Source organism: Oryctolagus cuniculus, chromosome 18 (assembly GCF_051225735.1).
Source record: "Oryctolagus cuniculus isolate XC-2025 breed Fujian yellow rabbit chromosome 18, ASM5122573v1, whole genome shotgun sequence".
Classification (NCBI taxonomy): domain Eukaryota; kingdom Metazoa; phylum Chordata; class Mammalia; order Lagomorpha; family Leporidae; genus Oryctolagus; species Oryctolagus cuniculus.
This window is the reverse complement of record NC_142884.1, coordinates 65215284-65234663: the sequence shown is the minus strand read 5'-3', so window position 1 is coordinate 65234663 and position 19380 is coordinate 65215284. Positions and strand designations below refer to the sequence as shown.

Sequence of the window (19380 nt, the reverse complement as noted above, 5' to 3'; positions counted from 1 at the left end):
GAAATTACTTTAAGTGCCGCCTACATTGTCCAGGTTCGACCGGAAGGTCTACGTCACTTCCGCCAGCTTTACCTATGGCTTACTTGCCCTTCTCTCCCCGCCCCCAGACCGGAGGGCTGGGCTTCGCCTCTTAGACTAAGCGTGATTGGCCGCAAGGAGACGCGGAAGTGTCTCTGACCAGCGCTCTAGAGGAAGCCACTCTAGCCCTGAGAACCTGGTCTCAATTCGTTTCACACCTGGATGAAGGAACAGGACTTTTCCGGGCTGCTCTCTATGGTATTCTTGGATGGCTAGAGGGGGCCGCGCAAGGAATTATGGGACAATGATGGCCGCTTTTACAGGGAGGATTTTGCCTCTTTGAGGCTATCCGAGCGAGCGGGGGCGCCGCTGGCGCGCTAGAAGCCCGCACTGAAGGGCTCCAGGAGTCGCGCTTGGGGAGGTGAGTGCCTCTTTTTCCTTTCTGATCTACCCTTCGCCTGCCGTGGCGGCTCCCTGCGGTCGGGTCCGGGCCCCGGCTTGGGAAGTTCCTGTCGTCCCTGTCACCCAACTTGTCTTTCTCACTCTGGGGATGCTGCTTCGTTCATTCTCCCCCGGCCTTTCTCCTTGCACTGGCCGGATTCGGCTGGCTGCCGCGGCCGCACGCTCGTCCAGGGATGCTGCCCGGGGTCGCCCCGCGCCTGGACCAGCGCGCAGACGGTGCGAGCCGAGCCGTGTGCCTCCTCCTCCCTCCCGGCGGTGTCTCCGCCAGCGGAGCCCTTTGTGTCGGCTCCCGGAGCGCGGAGTTTTCTCTGTTTTGTTCTCTCTAGAATAGCGGTGGGCGCAGGGAGGCACTCCGTGAATGATCGTTGAGTGAGTAAATCCAGGTTTTCTTGTACCCTTTGGCGCTTTTGCCATAAATTCATCCCTGGTCTAACTCCCTACTTGCTCTTCTCGTTCAGACCTTTTGTCCAGTGTTGCTGATACCTTTTACTGTTTCTAGAAGTGCTTGGGGTACTGTTCCTTTTAATAAGATTCATCTATTCATCATCTATCATCAGACGTTTATTTTGCCGCACAAGGGCTGTAGCATCAAGTAGACGGAAGAGGCTCCCTCAGCTCCGTAGACGGGCATTGTGGGGCGTATTTCCTTGTTCGCACCGCCGAGGACAGCCTGGGTCTCCCTGCCTTTCTGCTCGGATCTCCTTACGCGACTGCAGATGTCATCACTGTGCAGCTTTGCCTTCTCTGTGCTGCCTCACGGCGTTTTGCAAATGCATGCTTCTTGCCGTGTCTGTATGACGCTCGACGATACTCCTGTGAGGAGCTACGTGTTAATTCGAGCGTGGCAAAAAGTCCCCGGGTAGCCTTACCCGTTGACAGTTCCTCGGATTCCCTGCTTGTTGGGATTAGGGTTATCCAGACGCCCACTGTAGATGTTTATATCTGGGAGTGAGTAGTGGGAGGTCCTGAGGGGTTTGTAACAAGCTGAGCTCCAGGAGGCCTTGCGACCACTTCCATATTTTCAGAAACACATTTGCTAACCTAGTGTTTCTCAAAATATCTTTGGTGACAGGGATTGTTATTTTAGCAATTTTGACTGCTTACAGGGAATGTTGTCCTATGACACACAGTTGTTCCCCCAGAAGTCCCTGAAGTGTGGAGAATATGGTTAGTAATCTTGTACCCCAGCATCTGCTGTGCTGGCTCTGTGGTTTAAAAGGAAGGAAAGATGGAAAACGCATATAAAAAAACTGGCAAGGGACTCGATCAGTACCTAGTATCAGAGCAGTAACAATGTAGTGGTGACACCTGTGTGACTGTGGTTCCATAGCTCCTTGTTTGTTTCATTCTTGTAACAACTCCATTAGATAAAGTAAAAATTGTTTCCATTTTACAGATACAGAACTTATGTTTCTGGCAGGCATTTGGCCTAGTGGTCGAGATGCTGACTGGGACCTGCCTTGGCACGCGGGTGCCTGGGTTCAGGCCCTGGCTCCAGCTCCTGATAATGTGGACCCTGAGAGGCAGCAGTGATGGCTCAAGTGTCTACACCGATGTGGGGGCCTGGATTGAGTCCTGGCGCACAGCTTTGAGGCTTTTGGAAAATGAGCCAATAGATGTGAGCCACTGGATGGGAACATTCACTCTGTGTCTCAAATAAATTTTTAAAAAATTATTTTAGAAGTGATAGTTACAGAGAGTGAGGGGTGCATGTGTGTGCGCACACACACACACACACACACACGCATCTTCCACGTGCTGGTTTGTTCTCCAGATGGCTGCATCAGCCATCACTGGGCTAGGCTGAAGCCAGGAGCTTCATCCAGGTCTCCCATGTGGTTGGTATGGGCCTAAACACTTGGGCCATCTGCTGCTGCTTTCCCAGGCCATCAGCAGGGAACTGGATCAGAAGTGGAGCAGCTGGGACAGGAACCGATGCCCATATGGGATGCCAGCATCACAGGTGGTGGCTTTACCCACTACAGCACAATGCTGGCCCCTCAATTTTTAAAAAAAGCATATACGAGAAAAATTATAGCTCCCCAGAAAGTGAGTTACTTGTTTACCATCACAGAGGTAGAAAACGACCGGAGCCTGGATTCTACCTGAGGCCTCTGACAGAAGCCACTGGCATTTCCCCTCTGTGTGCATTACAGGAGTCGTCCTGCTCTAGTGCCCCAGGTCTGCTCCTGCCTGGATGCAGGTCTTCTTGGATCTTGGTGTTTAGTGGGTGTGTGTGAGCATCTCTGGTGTGTGTGTTGTTGGTCTAGGATGATCTTGTCTTTGATTTGATGGAAAGATCTTGACGAGATGTGGCAAAGGAAGTTTTGTTCTTGGGAGGGACGTGGGTAGTGGTAACCACCTCAACATGCCTGTAATTGTGCATATTGTTTGTAGCCAAATCTTTTCCCATCTTATATCCTGTACCAGATAGTTTGTTTTCCTTCCAGGGAAACCTCGGGGCTGTGATGGAGGACAGTAGTGAGGATGCTTCAATCCATCGACTGGAGGGCACTGATCTGGACTCTCAGGTTGGCGGTCTCATCTGCAAGAACAAAAATGCGGCCAGCGAACAGCATGTCTTCAAGACCCCCGCCCCTCGCCCTTCCTTGCTGGGACTGGACTTGCTGGCGTCCCTGAAACGGAGGGAACGGGAGGAGAGGGACGATGGGGAGGACAAGAAGAAGTCCCGAATCTCTTCCTACAAGGACTGGGAAGAGAGCAAGGAAGACCAGAAGGACGCCGAGGAGGAGGGCGGCGAGCAGGCCGGCCGGAATGGCCGGAAGGACAGGTGAAGGCCCGCGGGCCAGCCGGCCAGAGAAGGGGAGCCCGTGTCTTAGCCGTCAGCGTTCCTGCTGGACATTTAACTCCAAGGCCAGACGCCTGTCCCTGGTCGGGCATTTAGAGCTTCATGATTTTATAAATTTGTATGTTGACAGTAGGTAGGGATTGATATTTTCTTCAGATTTAAGGCAGAATTCAAAGGCAGCTAAAGTGTGGATGGTGGAGGCCAGAGTGCGTAGTGTGTGATAAGTAAGCCTGCAGGTCTGGGAGGTAAAGTGGGAAAGGACAGATCACTGTCTGGTGTGGCCCTGCTGTGGGGTGGGGCTTTCTCCAGGGAGGGCCCTGTACCAGTTGCTAAGGCTGCAGAGAAGGAAGGCGCGCAAAAATCAACCCAGCTTCTCCTGTTTCAGACACTACCGATCTGCTCGGGTAGAGACGCCATCCCACCCAGGTGGTGTGAGTGAAGAATTTTGGGAACGCAGTCGGCAGAGAGAGCGGGAGCGGCGGGAACATGGTGTCTATGCCTCGTCCAAAGAAGAGAAGGATCGGAAGAAGGAGAAATCACGGGATCGAGACTATGACCGCAAGAGAGACAGAGGTAAACCGTCCCGCATGCTTCCTGTGGTCCATTTGCACTTCCATTAACGGCTCAGCCTTTTTCCTGTTGCCTGAGTTTTTATAATACCCACCACTGGGCATTATAAGACGTAAATGCATCGTGTCAGCCTGATTGGTTTTGGCCTGTCAGGATTGGGGGTCGCAGGCAGTCTAAGAAAAGTGCTGCTCCTTGCATAGCCACTTTGCTTGCGTTGTGGTCCTTGTTTTATTATGGACACTGTGGTAACAGGAGAACAGGTGGTATGTGTACCAAACCAGAGTTACAGTAGTGTTAGTGATAGAGAAAGAACAATGTCGTGGAACAAAGCCAGACATAAAATTCAGCACTGGCTTTGCTCAGTATTGTCTGAGTCTTACAGCTTAGACTTGTAACTACCAAAAAACTACTTGCTATAGACTTTTAAGTATTGCTTTTTGAATTCTTGCAGGAAAATAACTGTTACTGTGAGTTTGAAACTTTGTAGCCAATAACTATTTTTGCCCCTTGAGAGAATGGGAGTATGGGATTGTCAGGAGGCCCTTGGTGGCATTAGAGCAGTGCAGGTTGCACGTGTGAGTGAGTGGGGAGGCCTGTCCTTTCTCCAGGGTACAGATGGGTGTGTGTTAGCGTAGACATTTGGTTTTAATCTCTGAGTGTGACTCTTACAGACGAGCGGGATAGAAGCAGGCACAGCAGCAGATCAGAGCGAGATGGAGGTTCAGAGCGCAGCAGGAGAAGAAATGAACCAGAGAGTCCACGACATCGACCCAAAGGTAGTCTGAGCCGTGTTCTGTGGTGGCTGCGAGGGACCAGGTGTATCCAAGGCAGAGTGAGTGGCTCCTCTGCCACGTGGTTTCTAAGCAGTGCCATAATTCCTGACTCCCCCAGATACTCTTGGGGTACCTGGTTCAGAGTCAGGTGCGCACCTCTCTATTGAGAGGGATGGGCCCCCTTTGAGGTGAGAGGCTGGTTTGCTGAATGACCAGTTTTTTTAAATGGCAGGGAAGAGTGACTAGCTGGGAGCAGGAGAAAGGTTTGTTAAAAAGAAGTCCTTGGGCCGGCGCCGTGGCTCACTAGGCTAATCCTCCGCCTAGCGGCGCCGGCACACCGGGTTCTAGTCCCGGTCGGGGCGCCGGATTCTGTCCCGGTTGCCCCTCTTCCAGGCCAGCTCTCTGCTGTGGCCAGGGAGTGCAGTGGAGGATGGCCCAGGTGCTTGGGCCCTGCACCCCATGGGAGACCAGGATAAGCACCTGGCTCCTGGCTCCTGCCATCGGATCAGCGCGGTGCTCCGGCCGCAGCGCGCCGGCCGCAGCGGCCATTGGAGGGTGAACCAATGGCAAAAGGAAGACCTTTCTCTCTGTCTCTCTCTCTCACTGTCCACTCTGCCTGTCAAAAAAAAAAAAAAAAAAAAGAAGTCCTTATATCCAAGAAGGGTATGTTTGCAGAGGTAAATGGAAAAGTATTATTATTATTATTATTATTATTTTGACAGGCAGAATTCAGAATTAGACAGTGAGAAAGAGAGACAGAAAGGTCTTCCTTCCGTTGGTTTACCCCCCAAATGGACACTACGGCCAGCGTGCTGTGCTGACCCAAAGCCAGGAGCCAGGTACTTCTCCTGGTTTCCCATGCGGGTGCAGGGCCCAAGCACTTGGGCCATCCTCCACTGCCTTCCCGGGCCACAGCAGAGAGCTGGCCTGGAAGAGGAGCAACCGGGACAGAATCTGGTGCCCCGACCGGGACTAGAACCCAGGGTGCCGGTGCCGCAGGTGGAGGATTAGCCAAGTGAGCCGCGGTGCCGGCCGGAAAGTATTACTGTAGGGGCCGGCACTGTGGCGCTGCTGGTTAAGCTGCTGCTTGCAGTGACTGCATCCCATATGAGTGCTGTGTCCTGGCTACGCTGCTCCTGACTGCTAACGTGCTTGGGCAGCGGTGGATGACGGCTCAGGTACTTGAGTCTGTGCCACCATGTGGGAGACCTGGATGGAGTGCCTGGCTCCTGGCTTCAGCTTGGCGCAGCCCTGGCTGTTAAAGGCATTTGGGAAATGGATCAGTGAATGGAAGATCTCTCTCCCACCCTCCAGACCTTCTCCCTCTCTCTCACTCTGCCTTGCAAATAATTAAGTGATCTTAAAAAAAAACAAAAAACAGTTAATATAAACATTTTACAGCATGCTTAATAAAAATGAGAATGAAAGCAGGACTGTTAAAATTCAGACCACCTTATCCATGGTAGACAGGCGCCAGGTCTGTAAGTAGCAGAAGCAGTACGTTGGGGGTTGACTTTTGCTGAATGGCTCTGGAGCCCTGTCCCAGTTAAATTGGGTCTTTCCTGTGGCTGTGTCTCGGGGCTGCAGATGCAGCCACCCCTTCACGGTCTACCTGGGAGGAAGAGGACAGCGGCTACGGCTCCTCCAGGCGCTCGCAATGGGAATCGCCCTCACCCACGCCCTCCTACCGGGATTCGGAGCGGAGCCATCGACTGTCCTCCCAGGATCGAGACAGGTGATGTTCTGGGTGCAGCCTCTTCTTGTCTCTGGGCGGTGAAAGGATGTGGACTAGAGCAGTGTGGCTCAGCCCAGGCTGCCCCGTGATGCCTGCTCTGGTCCTGCAGGTCTGTGAGGAGCAAGTACTCCGACGACACACCTTTGCCAACCCCCTCCTACAAGTACAACGAGTGGGCCGATGACAGGAGACACCTGGGGTCCACCCCGCGTCTCTCCAGGGGCAGAGGTAAGGGCTGGGGGGACGCAGAAAAGCAGGATTGCTTGTCCTGGTGAGGCCACACTTCTGGGGCTTGCAGCTACTCAGGCCTGCCAGTGGCCACGGGCACCGAGCCATCGCTCTGTGGGCTGACCCGTCATCTGCTCTCTTTCAGGCAGACGCGAGGACGGGGAGGAAGGGATCTCCTTTGACACAGAAGAGGAGCGGCAGCAGTGGGAGGATGACCAGCGGGTAAAGCAGCACCGCTGGGGTCAGGGAGGGGAAAGGAGTTGGACACAGGGGCCTCGAGTGGCCACCTGGTGTGACTGTGGCTCATTCTGGACAGATCAGGCTCAAGGCTGCTGAGCTCTGCTCACCCCCAGGCCTTGGATTCTGTGCAGGGGAACTCCTCCCACTGTCTGGCAGCCTCACTTTGCTTGTGTGCTGGTGCCACCCTGTGGTAGATCTAAGAAGTGCTGTTGTGATGGGCTGCCAACATGGCAGGTCTCCACTGGCTCCCCAGGTGGCTCGTGGGAGCGTGGGAGCATGGTAGCCCGTCCTGTGCGGCTCACGAGGGTTGCTCCGCAGCACCAGTGACTTCTAACTATCACCCCCTCTCCTTGGGCCTAATCCTCTGCATAACCTGAGCTTGTCTTGTTCTCATGCCCTACAGCAAGCCGACCGGGACTGGTACATGATGGATGAGGGGTATGATGAGTTCCACAACCCCCTGGCCTACTCCTCTGAGGACTATGTGCGGAGGCGGGAGCAGCATCTGCACAAGCAGAAGCAGAAGCGCATTTCGGCTCAGCGGAGGCAGATCAATGAGGTGACGCGGCCGTGGCTGCAGCGAGTCAGAGCTGGAGCCCGGGCATGTGGGAGAAGCAGCAGGTCCCGTTCAAGTGGTGACAGAGCCGCTTGTCCCCCTGGCCAGCAGGACCAGATCAGGCTACTCCTGGAGGGGAAGGGGTGCGTGCAGCCTCTCAGTGACTCGGGAAGCCCCCGGCTCCCTTCTTCCTGCAGCACTTCCCTGGGCGGTGCTGCTGGTGGAATGGATGTGGTGGGACTTGCCTCTTTCCTGCGCTGTGTGTCTGAGCAGGGCTAGAGACAGTGGCCGTACGTGTGTCTGTCTAGAGGTGCTGACTGAGGTGCGAGGTGCTGCAGGTGATTCGGGAATCAGTGGTCCTTTGTCTAAGGAGCTGTAGGATCCCGAGGCCTGTGACATCTCTGCAGCCACCCAGGGCCCTTCTGCGTGGACTTGAAGTGTAAACTTGCCTCGGGGCCTTCCAGCCTTCTGGTTGCCGTCTGAGACTGGCTCCTCTTGTGTCCCCACAGGATAACGAGCGCTGGGAGACGAACCGCATGCTCACCAGCGGGGTGGTGCACCGGCTGGAGGTGGACGAGGACTTTGAAGAGGATAACGCAGCCAAGGTGCATCTGATGGTGCACAATCTGGTGCCTCCCTTTCTGGACGGGCGCATCGTCTTCACCAAGCAGGTGAGTTGCCCTGGCCCCAGAGAAGGAAGCTCAGAAGGCTTGAAGTGGAGACAGAGAGAAGGGAAGCGGGGGAGTGCGGCCCCTTTCTTTCTGAGTCGGCTGTTCCTGTGGGTGTTCCTGATCAGCAGGGAACTTCCTTTCCTGCCACCCCTGCAGCCAGAGCCTGTGATTCCAGTCAAGGACGCCACTTCGGACCTGGCCATCATTGCTCGGAAAGGCAGCCAGACGGTGCGGAAGCACAGGGAGCAGAAGGAGCGCAAGAAGGTCTGTTTCTCCTCCCCGGGCTGGCACAACTCTCAGTGGACTGCATGTCCTAACCGTGGACGCTAGGACACCCGTGGAGCAAGAGTCTGCTCTAGCTGGGGGCGCTGCGTTCCTCCATTAGGTCCTGCTTATGACAGCTCCAGGCCTGCAGACTGGGTGCTGCAGGCCCGAGGCCTGGGATGTGGGGCTCAGGGCCACTAAGGGCCACCCTTATGGGGATTTACCAGCTGCTGGGTGAAGCTGGTGTCAACTGGCACTGTTTCCGTTGCCTGGTGTCCGGCACAGGATGGTGGCAACATGGTTTTCTTGTCTTTTTCAGGCTCAGCACAAACACTGGGAGCTGGCTGGGACCAAACTGGGAGATATAATGGGCGTCAAGAAAGAGGAGGAGCCAGATAAAGCTCTGACAGAAGATGGGAAGGTGGACTACAGGTGGGCAGTCTGCCTGCAGCAGGCTTGCTCCGGAGGTTGGGCGCTTGGGCAGTCACTGGGAGCTGAAAATCACATGGCTCATGAGTAGGAACACGCTACACTGTCACTCTGAATCTTCCTCCTGCTTGTCTCCTGCCGTCCTTAACTCTTCCTGGATGTTACTCCTGCCACAGCACTGTCAGCTGTAGGAGCTCCCTCCGCCTGGGCCCAGGGAGGTTATGCCAGTGGTTTGAGGTTGCCCCCTGGTGGACGGCAGAGTTAGGGTGACACCCAGTCTCTCACTTTGGAGCGTGTGCTCTTGGCCAGCTTGCCAAGTGCCTTTCCGGTGTGCAGTGTGCGAAGGTGAGTTTTGGGCCCGTAGTCAGATTTCAGCTCAGTGTTAGGAGGAACTGTTCCCTTCAGGTGTGGTGCTGAACTTGCCTGAGGGTGTCCTCTAGAGCCAGTGACCTGGAGATTGACTTGCGCTTCCCTTCGGTTCACGCTCCATTTAGAGAAGAGGATTTGCCCGCTTGACCTCCTTGGAGCTGCATTTAGCTCTGTTTGCCCCTGGGGTGTTGACCTGTGGGTGATGGATGCTCGCACAGCAGTTCCAGTCTCAGGTTACCTGGCTGCTTTGACGTCTCAAAGACTTCCTGCTGCCTGTGGAAGTGGGCCTCGTTCCTGGGTGTGGGGGAAAGGGCGGTCACCCAGTCAGGAAGCGCGGGGTGGGCAGTGTGCAGGTGCTTAGGCTGCCCTGTGTTCTCAGGACAGAGCAGAAGTTTGCGAATCACATGAAGAAAAAGAGCGAAGCCAGCAGCGACTTTGCCAAGAAGAAGTCGATCCTGGAGCAGAGGCAGTACCTGCCCATCTTCGCCGTGCAGCAGGAGCTCCTCACTATCATCCGGTGATTCCGCCAGGGCCCTGGGCTGCCAGTGTTCCGCCGGAGTCCCCTTTGCTCCTGCGTTCACTCAGGAGCCCCCACCCTGAGAGGCTTGGGCTACCTTGGACAAAGTAACAAATGTCTCAGCTCAGCTGGGTAAATCTCACTGGAGTCCACACGTGTCAGGTGGTGTCTCTATAAGAGGCCCTTGTCCCGGTGAAGCCTTTGTCTGGAAGCCAGGCCTGCTCCTGGCTAACTATGGGGAGCCCTGGGGAGGGGAGGAGGCAGAGGTTTCTTGGAGCCCAGACTTTTCCTTCTACTCAGGCTGATGGCCCTGTGCCCGCTCTTCCCCATAGAGACAACAGCATTGTGATTGTGGTTGGGGAGACGGGGAGTGGCAAGACCACCCAGCTGACCCAGTACCTGCATGAAGATGGTTACACAGACTATGGCATGATTGGGTGCACCCAGCCCCGGCGTGTGGCTGCCATGTCTGTGGCCAAGAGAGTCAGCGAAGAGATGGGGGGAAGCCTGGGCGAGGAGGTGAGTGCGAGCGCTGAGCGGCGTAGCTTCTCCCCATTTGTGCTGGAGGGTGTGCTCTGCTAAGGCCTGGACCCAAACACAGGTGAGCTGGAGGCCGGGGCTTCTGAGCCGTCTCTCGCCTCCAGGTAGGCTATGCTATCCGCTTTGAGGACTGCACTTCTGAAAACACCTTGATCAAGTACATGACTGACGGGATCCTGCTGCGAGAGTCCCTGCGCGAAGCTGACCTGGACCACTACAGTGCCATCATCATGGATGAGGCCCACGAGCGCTCCCTCAACACCGACGTGCTCTTTGGGCTGCTCCGGGAGGTGAGGCCCGTGGCTCCGTCCCCCTGCACCCGTGGGACTCTGGCTAGTGCACGGCAGTGGTTGGTGACCCTGGTGCACTTGGTGTCTTGGGGCTAGCCTGCGCATGCCAAGGGGGTGTCTGAGCGGCCTGGGTTTTCCAAGGCCTCTGGGTTTCTGGGTTCAGTCCTAGCTCCTGGGTTACAGTGTCCTTGCTAAGCAGAGCGACCTGTGGTTTTCGTGGCTGTGGCTCCAGCACTTCAGTCTTCAGGAACGTTAAGAACGCAACATGCCAGGCTGTCAGCCTTGGCTTCTGAGTTACTTGGAAGACAGTGTTGGTGAGGCGGGAGCCCTTGAGCCACCTCTTGTCTTAGGTTGTAGCTCGGCGCTCAGACCTGAAGCTCATCGTCACTTCAGCCACTATGGATGCGGAGAAATTTGCTGCTTTTTTTGGGAACGTTCCCATCTTCCACATCCCTGGTCGCACCTTCCCTGTTGACATCCTCTTCAGCAAGGTACTGAGGCCTCCATTGTTTGAGCTGACCCTTCTGTGCTGGGCTCCTCTCTGAAGAGAAGCCAGCTAGAGGCTGGGGTGGGTAGGGTCCTGAGTTGGGGAAGATACAGGGACAGCCTGTAGCTCCAGGTCACTAGACAGTGCTCCGAGAGAGGTTGGTTTCATTGTGTCTTTGGAGAAGTACAGGCCTAGGGAAACACTGGACTCCTTGCTTTAGGCTGTTCCCTCACAGCCAGGCCTTTGCATTGGTGTGGCAACCCCTAGAGTCTGCCACAGAACCCAGACAGGAGACTGGGCGTGGGCTTCCCAGAGGGATGCCCGGCCTGGGTTTCTGCCAAGTCCTGCTGACTGTTCCTTGCCCGCTGTTTCAGACCCCACAGGAGGATTACGTGGAGGCTGCGGTAAAGCAGTCCTTGCAGGTGCACCTGTCAGGGGCCCCAGGGGACATCCTTATCTTCATGCCTGGCCAGGAGGACATCGAGGTACGTGCCTTGGTCATGACTGCGCAGGTGTCAGCCGCGTGAGTTTGGGGCTTGGCAGTCTCACGGCTCCTGCGTCCGCAGGTCACCTCAGACCAGATTGTGGAGCATCTGGAGGAACTGGAGAACGCACCCGCCTTGGCTGTGCTGCCCATTTACTCCCAGCTGCCCTCTGACCTCCAGGCCAAGATCTTCCAGAAGGTGCGACAGCAGGAACACACACTCTGGGCTCTCACCTTGGGTGTCTCCGAGAGGGTGTTCCTTTCCTGGGAGGGCGGTGGGCTTGACATCCTGCCTCGTGGCTCTTCGTATCCTGAGAGATTCGGCTTGCTCTCCCTGCATGTTCTGCTGGGCTCTAGGCTCCGGATGGCGTTCGCAAGTGTATCGTTGCCACCAACATCGCTGAGACTTCTCTGACTGTTGACGGAATCATGTTTGTTATCGATTCTGGTTATTGCAAATTAAAGGTAAGGGAGGGGCTCTGGGTCTCCACTCAAAGCCAACTCAGCATGGAGGTTGGGAAGTCAGGCCCTAGTCCTTGGCCACGGTTGGGGACACATATGGAAGTGGTGGTGGGGCTGTGAGAAGGCTGACAGTGGACACAGATTTTGCCATATACTTGGTTCACTTAATCCTCGTGAGAGCTCAGTGTAGACCTTGTAAATAACTCAGTAGAGACATAACTCAGAGGTCACAGAGCTGCAGTTTAGGGAGGAAACTTGTGTAGATTTTTATAGGAATATTGCTTGAGGCTCCTGGTTCCAGGATGGCTGCCTGGCCTTGCTGAGATGCTTCTTCTGCGAGGTGTGGCAGCCAGGGGTTGTCTTTGTCTCAGGGCTGCCTCCCTTTCTGCCCACGCCCTGTCCTTAATCAGCTCTTCACTGCCCCTCTTAGGTCTTCAACCCCAGGATTGGCATGGATGCTCTGCAGATTTACCCCATCAGCCAGGCCAATGCCAACCAGAGGTCGGGGCGAGCTGGCAGGACGGGCCCAGGTCAGTGTTTCAGGTAGGAGTCCTGAGTCAGCCTGCTTTCTGGGCAGCACTGGGGTTGCTGAGTGGAGCCCAGGCTGGAGCGGGTGGGATGCTGGCCCTGGAGGTGATCCCCAGGCTGGGGCTGCTTATCATAAGCTGCTGTGGGAAGGGGAAGTCTGGGGAGCTCTGAGCAGTGAGGCTGACCTAGGTGGGCGTTCCTGTAGTGGAAGACCAGTAAGTGCAGTGGCGCCTCCCAGAGGGTGGAGCTCAGCCAGTGACATCATTGGTTCTCTGACTTCTCCAATTCTTTTTGCTTTTTCTTTATTTGTATTTTCAATTTCCACTTGAAAGGCAGAGACAGAAGTAGACAGAAGGTGTTTTAACGTCCCAAATGCCCACAATAGCCAGGACTGAGCTGGGAGACCAGAACGACATCCAAGTCTCCTGTGTGGGTAGCAGCCTACTAGGGTTTGCATTAGCAGAAAGCTCAACTCAGAAGTGGAGCTTGGATTTGAATCCAGGCACTCTGATAGGGCATATGGGCGTCCTAAGCATGTCGTGCCTCTGTGTCATTTGCCTGTCCTTTTTGTTTTGACTTTTAAAAATAACATTACAGGAATTCCATACAGATAATAAGAAAATAAAATCTTGCCATAATTCTAGTTCCAGACTTACTGATTCCAGAAATGAAATGAGCACGTTGGTGGTATTGGCAAAATAGTTGGATTGCAAGAAGGAGTTTTGTCTAGGTGGAAAGGAATGACTGAAGGAAGTGGGGGTGGGGAGAAGAAGTGAGTGTTGTCCCTGCCTGTAGGATTTCATCTGTGCTGGCTGGTGGGGAGCACAGTGCTGGTGAGAAGTGAGAATGGTGTTGATCCTCCACTGTGTGGTTCCGAGGCTGAGCAGGCCGGCGTTGTGGCAGGTGTAGCGGAACCTGGGTCTTCTCCCTCGCAGGCTCTACACCCAGAGTGCCTACAAGAATGAGCTCCTGACCACCACTGTGCCTGAGATCCAGAGGACCAACCTGGCCAACGTGGTGCTGCTGCTCAAGTCCCTGGGGGTGCAGGACCTGCTGCAGTTCCACTTCATGGACCCGCCACCAGAGGACAACATGCTCAACTCCATGTATCAGCTCTGGATCCTCGGGGCCCTGGACAACACAGGTGTTGCAGCCCCAGGAGCTGGTGGGGCCTGGTGGGCACTGGTGCTGGCCTGAGGTGCTCCTCGTCTGCTGTCTCATTGAATCTGGGTGTGCTCCTCTCCAGGTGGTCTGACCTCCACCGGGCGACTGATGGTGGAGTTCCCGCTGGACCCAGCCCTGTCCAAGATGCTCATTGTGTCCTGTGACATGGGCTGCAGCTCCGAGATCCTGCTCATCGTCTCCATGCTCTCGGTTCCCGCCATCTTCTACAGGCCCAAGGTGGGGCATCCATGTTGTCTCCGCGGCCGGCCCTGTGAGGGTTAAGAGGGGAAGAGCTGCTCTCTGCATCATGAAATGGAGTGGAGAGGCAGGAATCAGCTTCCAGAGACTGAGTTTGCTGTCGGCCGTTAGCAAGGTGGGGGAAGGGAAAGATGGACTGGATCAGGGAGCCATGGGGAACTTCGCAAGAGCATCTTTTATCTTTCGTTTGCTTGTGCCTGAGCCCTCACGTCAGAGAGTAAATCTTTCATTGTAAATGATCTCCTCTCCCCTGTGTGGTTAGGGGTGTGCTGAGCAGGCTGGACGCCACCGTGCTCAGGGTAAAGTTCCTTTTCCCTTGCTAGGGCCGCGAGGAGGAGAGCGATCAGATCCGGGAGAAGTTCGCTGTCCCCGAGAGTGATCACTTGACCTACCTGAACGTTTACCTGCAGTGGAAGAACAACAATTACTCCACCATCTGGTGTAACGACCATTTCATCCACGCCAAGGCCATGCGGAAGGTGGGCGACTGCAACCCAGATGGCAGCATGTCAGGATAAGGGGTGGCGGGTGGGGCACGGAGGGTTCCATCTTGGCCTCCTCGTCATGCTGCAGGTCCGCGAGGTGAGGGCCCAACTCAAGGACATCATGGTGCAGCAGCGGATGAGCCTGGCTTCGTGTGGCACGGACTGGGACATTGTCAGGAAGTGCATCTGTGCGGCCTATTTTCATCAGGCAGCCAAGCTCAAGGTGAGCTCTGGCCGTCTGGTGGGACTGTGGCACCTTCTTGGCTGATACCTGGATGAGGACAAAGTTCTTCCTATCTCATGGTGCATTTCTGCAGGGCTGGGCTTCCTCCAAAGTCTGTGTGAGGATGGTGTTAAATGATGGGGCAGCTGCCCAATCAGGCCACTTGTTCCTGACATGGCCACCTGTTGTCTTTCCTAGGGAATCGGGGAGTATGTGAATATCCGCACGGGGATGCCCTGCCACCTGCATCCCACCAGCTCCCTCTTTGGAATGGGCTACACCCCAGACTACATAGTGTACCATGAGCTGGTCATGACCACCAAGGTGAGGCTTTTCCAAGGTGTTCCCATACACAGGCCTACCTACTGGGCCACGAACTTTGGGCTTAGGAGACTTGAGGCCTTGTGCATTGCTTTGCATCTGGGGTTGGTTTTCAGCTGGGATTTTGGGGAACTGTTTTTGGCTCATCTACAGATGAGCCTGTAGAATGCAGAGGCCTCAGTGGAGCCTGCAGGGTTGTTTCCTGTTTGCTGCTTGGGCTGGGCCACCCCTGTTGGTGTCATCAGAAGGGTTTGGCCCTTTCTCAGACACTACTGGGGGCGGGGAGTGGGGTGTGTGTTTTCTCAAGTGTGGAGGAATTTGGATGGGAAATGGGATTACAGTTCCACTGCTTGGGCCTTTCTCCTGCCTTTCTCAGCCCTGCAGGGCCAAGGCTGGGGCCTTTTTCGTATGGTTCCTCATTGTGGAACCTTCTAGGAGGGACACTGGCCCTCCCGTGACCTCCACTTTACTGCCCTTGTTTCTGCAGGAGTACATGCAGTGTGTGACGGCCGTGGATGGAGAGTGGCTGGCAGAGCTGGGCCCGATGTTCTACAGTGTAAAACAGGCAGGCAAGTCGAGACAGGTAAGACCCTGTGCTTGCCATGGAGGCACCGTTTGCCCATGGGGCTGACTGTCCCTCAGCTCGTCACCATCTGACCCCTTATTTCTCTCTCAAACCTGAAAACTGGGATCTGGCCAGCCTGGTCTGATTCCTTTAACCACCCAACTCCAGTGGCTCTGTTGGCTGAAAACAGTTTAAGAAGTTCATGTATTGAAATTACTGAAAAGTCCAAATAGTCATGCAAGTAGAAAAAAGCAGTGTAATGAGCCACCCTGGATTTGTCACCTTGCCCCCCTAATTGTCAGTCAGTCTTCACATGTTCTCACTCCCAGCCATATCTGCTTTAGTTTCCTGGAGTATCTTAAGGCTTCTCTCAGATGCCATGTTGTTTCTTACATAAATACTTGCGTGAGTCTCTGGCTGAAAGGACGTTATGACCCCCAACAAGATGCACCTTCAGTGTCACCTCTCTCTAGACCTTATTCAGATTACCCTTTTTTTCTGACTCACTTGGCTTGAATTAGGAACTGAACGTTGCCATTGGTTATGCATGTTCTCTCATTCTAGGACAGGCTCCACCCTGTCCTTTTTTTAAAAATGACATTGATTTATTGGAGTAATCAGGTCATTTATAGAATACTGATGTAATTGGTTGAGGGCTTCTTCATGGTGGTGTTTAACCTGTGCCTCTGTTGCATGTACTTTCTGTGACCTACTGTAACCTAAAGGCTTGGTAAGGTATGGTTCAGTGATGTCGGGCAAAGATGCATGCCCGTGGTGTTGTGAACTTCCTTTCAGAGGACATCCAGGGATGTCAGCCTAGTCCCTCCATTCTCAATTCTCTGCCACTCCATCTTGAGGTTGTCACGTCCACTGACGACTGCTGCTAGGATCCATCCTTAGGGTTGCCAAGTGCTGCGGGAATTTGTTTGTCCCTTCTAGCATGGGCTTCCCCACACTGGGCCTGCACGTTTCTTCAGTTCGTCCTTTCCTGCCAGGTGGTAATGTCTTCCTGACATTGTGAACTTGGTGAAAAACTAAGTTCTTAAGTGAATTGAGGCATGACTGGTTAGACAGAATCATCCAGCACCTGGAATGGATCTGTGAAAACAGCAGATCTCAGCTGCGGGCAGGAGCCGAGTGGCCACTTCCTCTAGAGCTGGCGTGGTCATCGTAGCACCTGTTCACGGCAGAAACATGAGTGCAGACAAGGTCTCCTGGTGGTCCCTGGTGGACTCAGCCACTCCCATCCCCCTTGTCTAGGAGAATCGCCGTCGGGCCAAAGAAGAAGTCTCTGCCATGGAGGAGGAGATGGCCCTGGCTGAGGAGCAGCTGCGAGCCCGGCGGCAGGAGCAGGAGAAGCGCAGCCCCTTGGGCAGTATGAGGTGAGCTCTTGCCCCTGGGAGGCCGCCGGCCACCAGGCCCTGATGTAAGAGAAGGTGACTGGGTAAAGGTGACCTGTCAAAGTGACTTCTGCGTGGGGTAGTCACACGTGGAAGCACGGGAGGCGTTCCAGACAGTTTGAAAGGCTTGGTTTGACTTCTGCAGCTGCAGCTGTCCTGTGCTGAGGCCCTGTGGGCGGGGTGGCAGGGCGGGTCCTGCCGTCTTCCTGACAAAGCCGTGGGGTTGGAAAGCTTCCCTCATTCTTGCCTGGCCTTTCACACCTCTCAAGTGAACAGGGGGGTAGAGAGCTGGCTTTCTGCCTCTGTGCTGACCCCAGAGTTAGGCCAGACTTGGCAGGGTCAGGGTACAGTCCTCCGCAAGACAGCTCTCACTTCCAATACCAGTTGCCAGTTGGGAGGCAGCTCTTACTTTGGACCAACTTGCTACAAATTTGTGAATCCCGATGGATTCCCTTAGATTTAATAATTTGCTAGAAGGATTCAGAGACCTGAGGAAAGCACTCTACGGACCATTAGTTTTAGTGTAGCAAAAGGGTACAAGTCAGAATGAGCTCAGGGAGAGCTGCGTGGAGCAGGTGAGAGAGGGCTCCCGCGGAGTCGCTTTCTGTGTCAGCAGGGCTCGGGTGCCTTCTCACACATCGGCCTTTAACAGTACCCACTGGGCGAGGCCAGTCGGGGAAGGTCACTTGGGTGTCAGCATCCAGAGTATTTACTGGGGTTTTGTTACATAAGCATGAATGACTGGATCATTGTCAAGTGGTTGAACGTGGTCTCCAGCTCCTAAGAGGTCAGGCTGTTACCACATGGCTCAGAGCCCCAACTCTGACACTTGGTTGGTCTTTCTGGCCAGGCTGGCCTGTCTTGACTCATCTTGTTAGCATAGACTGTTAGGGATCCCCCCGCGAGTCATCTCATCAGCATTCACTATTAGATGTGGTCTGAGGGTCTCCCAAGAATGACGACATACCTCCCTGGAACTCTGGACAGAAGCAGGTGCAGTTCTAATTACATGGCTACAATGGTGGTCTGGTGAGTTGGAAAGAAGCTACTTCTAAACCCACCTAAAGAATATGAAAGGAATTGTTAGAAAAAATCTGTCTTGGGGCAGATAGGTGCAGCAGGTTAAGCTGCTGCTCGGGATGGCTGCATCTTATAGTAGAATATTTGGATTAAGTCCCACCTCTGCTCCTGATCCAATCTCCTGCTAATACACTTGGGAGACAGAAAATGATGGCTCAAGTACTTGAGTCCCTGCCGCCCATGCGAGACTCAGATGGAGCTTCTGGCTTCAGCCTGGCCCAGTCCTGGCTGTTGTGGCCATTTGGGGAGTGAATCCATGGATCTCTCTCTTGCCATGCCTTTCAAATAAATAAAAAGTTTAAAAAAGCTATTTTAAATATTCCTTAATAGGTATCAGAGTGAAGTGAGCTTCATTTATTACATACCCAGTCAAAAAGTAGAAGGAAGAAGGGTGGGAGTGTGTTGGGTAAGAACCTTTGGCCCCAAGACCATCTCTCACTTGGGCTAGATACAACAAGGCCTCAGGCTGCTTGTCCTGCTTAGCTCCCTGTTGGACTGAGGAGCAGTGTGTTCCTAATCCCTCTTTCTGTGCCTCTAGGTCTACGAAGATCTATACTCCAGGTCGGAAAGAGCAGGGGGAGCCCATGACCCCTCGCCGCACACCAGCCCGCTTTGGGCTCTAAGCTGAGGCTTCCGGGAGATGATGGCTGACGGGTGCTGGGTCCTGAGTGCTCTGGCGGGAGCGCCTGGATGCTGCAGACAAAGACTTTCATCTCTGGATGTTCATCTGTGTACATCACGCCCCCAGAGGGGCTGTTCCTGGCAGGCCCGGCTCTGCCACAGAGGAAACCGCAGCTCCTCAGTGTGGGAGCTTGGAAGGAGCCAGCGTCTCAGAGTGGCTGAGCTGCTACTGGAATGGTGGGAGGTGGCTGGAGCCATTGGGTGCACACAGTCCATCCCCAGCACGCTTAATGTATGAGGGAGTGCGCTGTGCCCACGTCTTTTTTAATCCTTGTGTAAAGCAGCAAATAGACCTAGAAGCAACTGTAACTTGGTTATAATTCAGGATTTGGGAATAAATTTATTATTTGTAAAATGTGATTGCATTTCTGACTTCCTTTTTCCTTTGCCCTAAGTTGTAATGATAGAGAGGAGGGGCTCACTTTGGATGTCTTTTCCTAGAACCTTAGCTCTAAGAGGGCTGGTGGCAGGGAGGGACACAGCTGCCATTATGCTATTATAAATGGATTTTTTTGTGTGATTTCCTTCTCAGATTGTTCGTTGTTGATAAGAGTATACAGTAATGCAACTGAATTATGTGTTGTTGACTTTGTATCCTGCTACTTTGCTGAGATCATTTATTATTTGTATAGAATCTTAGGGTTTTCTATATGTAAGTCAAGTCATCTGTGAAAAGAGATAATTTAATTTTTCCTTCCTAATTTGGATGCCTTTGATATTTATTGATTTTCTTTCCTGTCCAATTGATTTGGCTGGAGCTTCCAGTGCTCT

The 19380-nt window shown here is 54.0% G+C and overlaps 2 protein-coding genes across 6 annotated transcripts in view; one reads left to right on the top strand and one right to left on the bottom strand.

Annotated features, from left to right (window-relative positions):
- TXNL4B (thioredoxin like 4B) overlaps positions 1-103 on the bottom strand; it is a 30969-nt gene extending 30866 nt beyond the window's left edge. Inside the window, exon 1 of one of the 2 annotated variants that reach the window (XM_089320411.1) lies at positions 9-103. The gene's annotated coding sequence lies outside the window, so the exon portion shown is untranslated. The remainder of the gene's footprint in view (positions 1-8) is intronic. The other variant, XM_089320401.1, reaches the window with a different exon arrangement.
- On the top strand, positions 92-18964 carry DHX38 (DEAH-box helicase 38). 4 transcript variants are annotated; one of them, XM_070062686.2, is made up of 28 exons: positions 176-439; positions 807-849; positions 2931-3271; positions 3675-3862; positions 4531-4635; positions 6220-6367; positions 6477-6595; positions 6741-6817; positions 7239-7394; positions 7901-8062; positions 8219-8326; positions 8646-8758; positions 9504-9641; positions 9974-10160; positions 10286-10471; positions 10822-10962; positions 11333-11443; positions 11525-11641; positions 11800-11907; positions 12335-12447; positions 13368-13576; positions 13679-13833; positions 14178-14333; positions 14428-14562; positions 14761-14886; positions 15371-15466; positions 16709-16830; positions 18467-18964. In XM_070062686.2, exons 3-28 carry the CDS (start codon positions 2949-2951, stop codon positions 18549-18551), a joined length of 3684 nt encoding a protein of 1227 aa, XP_069918787.1. In that variant the 5' UTR covers positions 176-439; positions 807-849; positions 2931-2948; the 3' UTR covers positions 18552-18964. The 4 variants fall into 4 exon arrangements, 3 of the variants coding, with proteins under 3 accessions (XP_051702925.1, XP_069918787.1, XP_017197819.2); XR_016225393.1 differs by lacking the exon at positions 807-849 and having other exon boundaries at positions 92-439; positions 12335-12434; XM_051846965.3 differs by lacking the exon at positions 807-849 and having other exon boundaries at positions 92-439.
- The last annotated feature ends 416 nt before the right edge of the window (positions 18965-19380 follow it).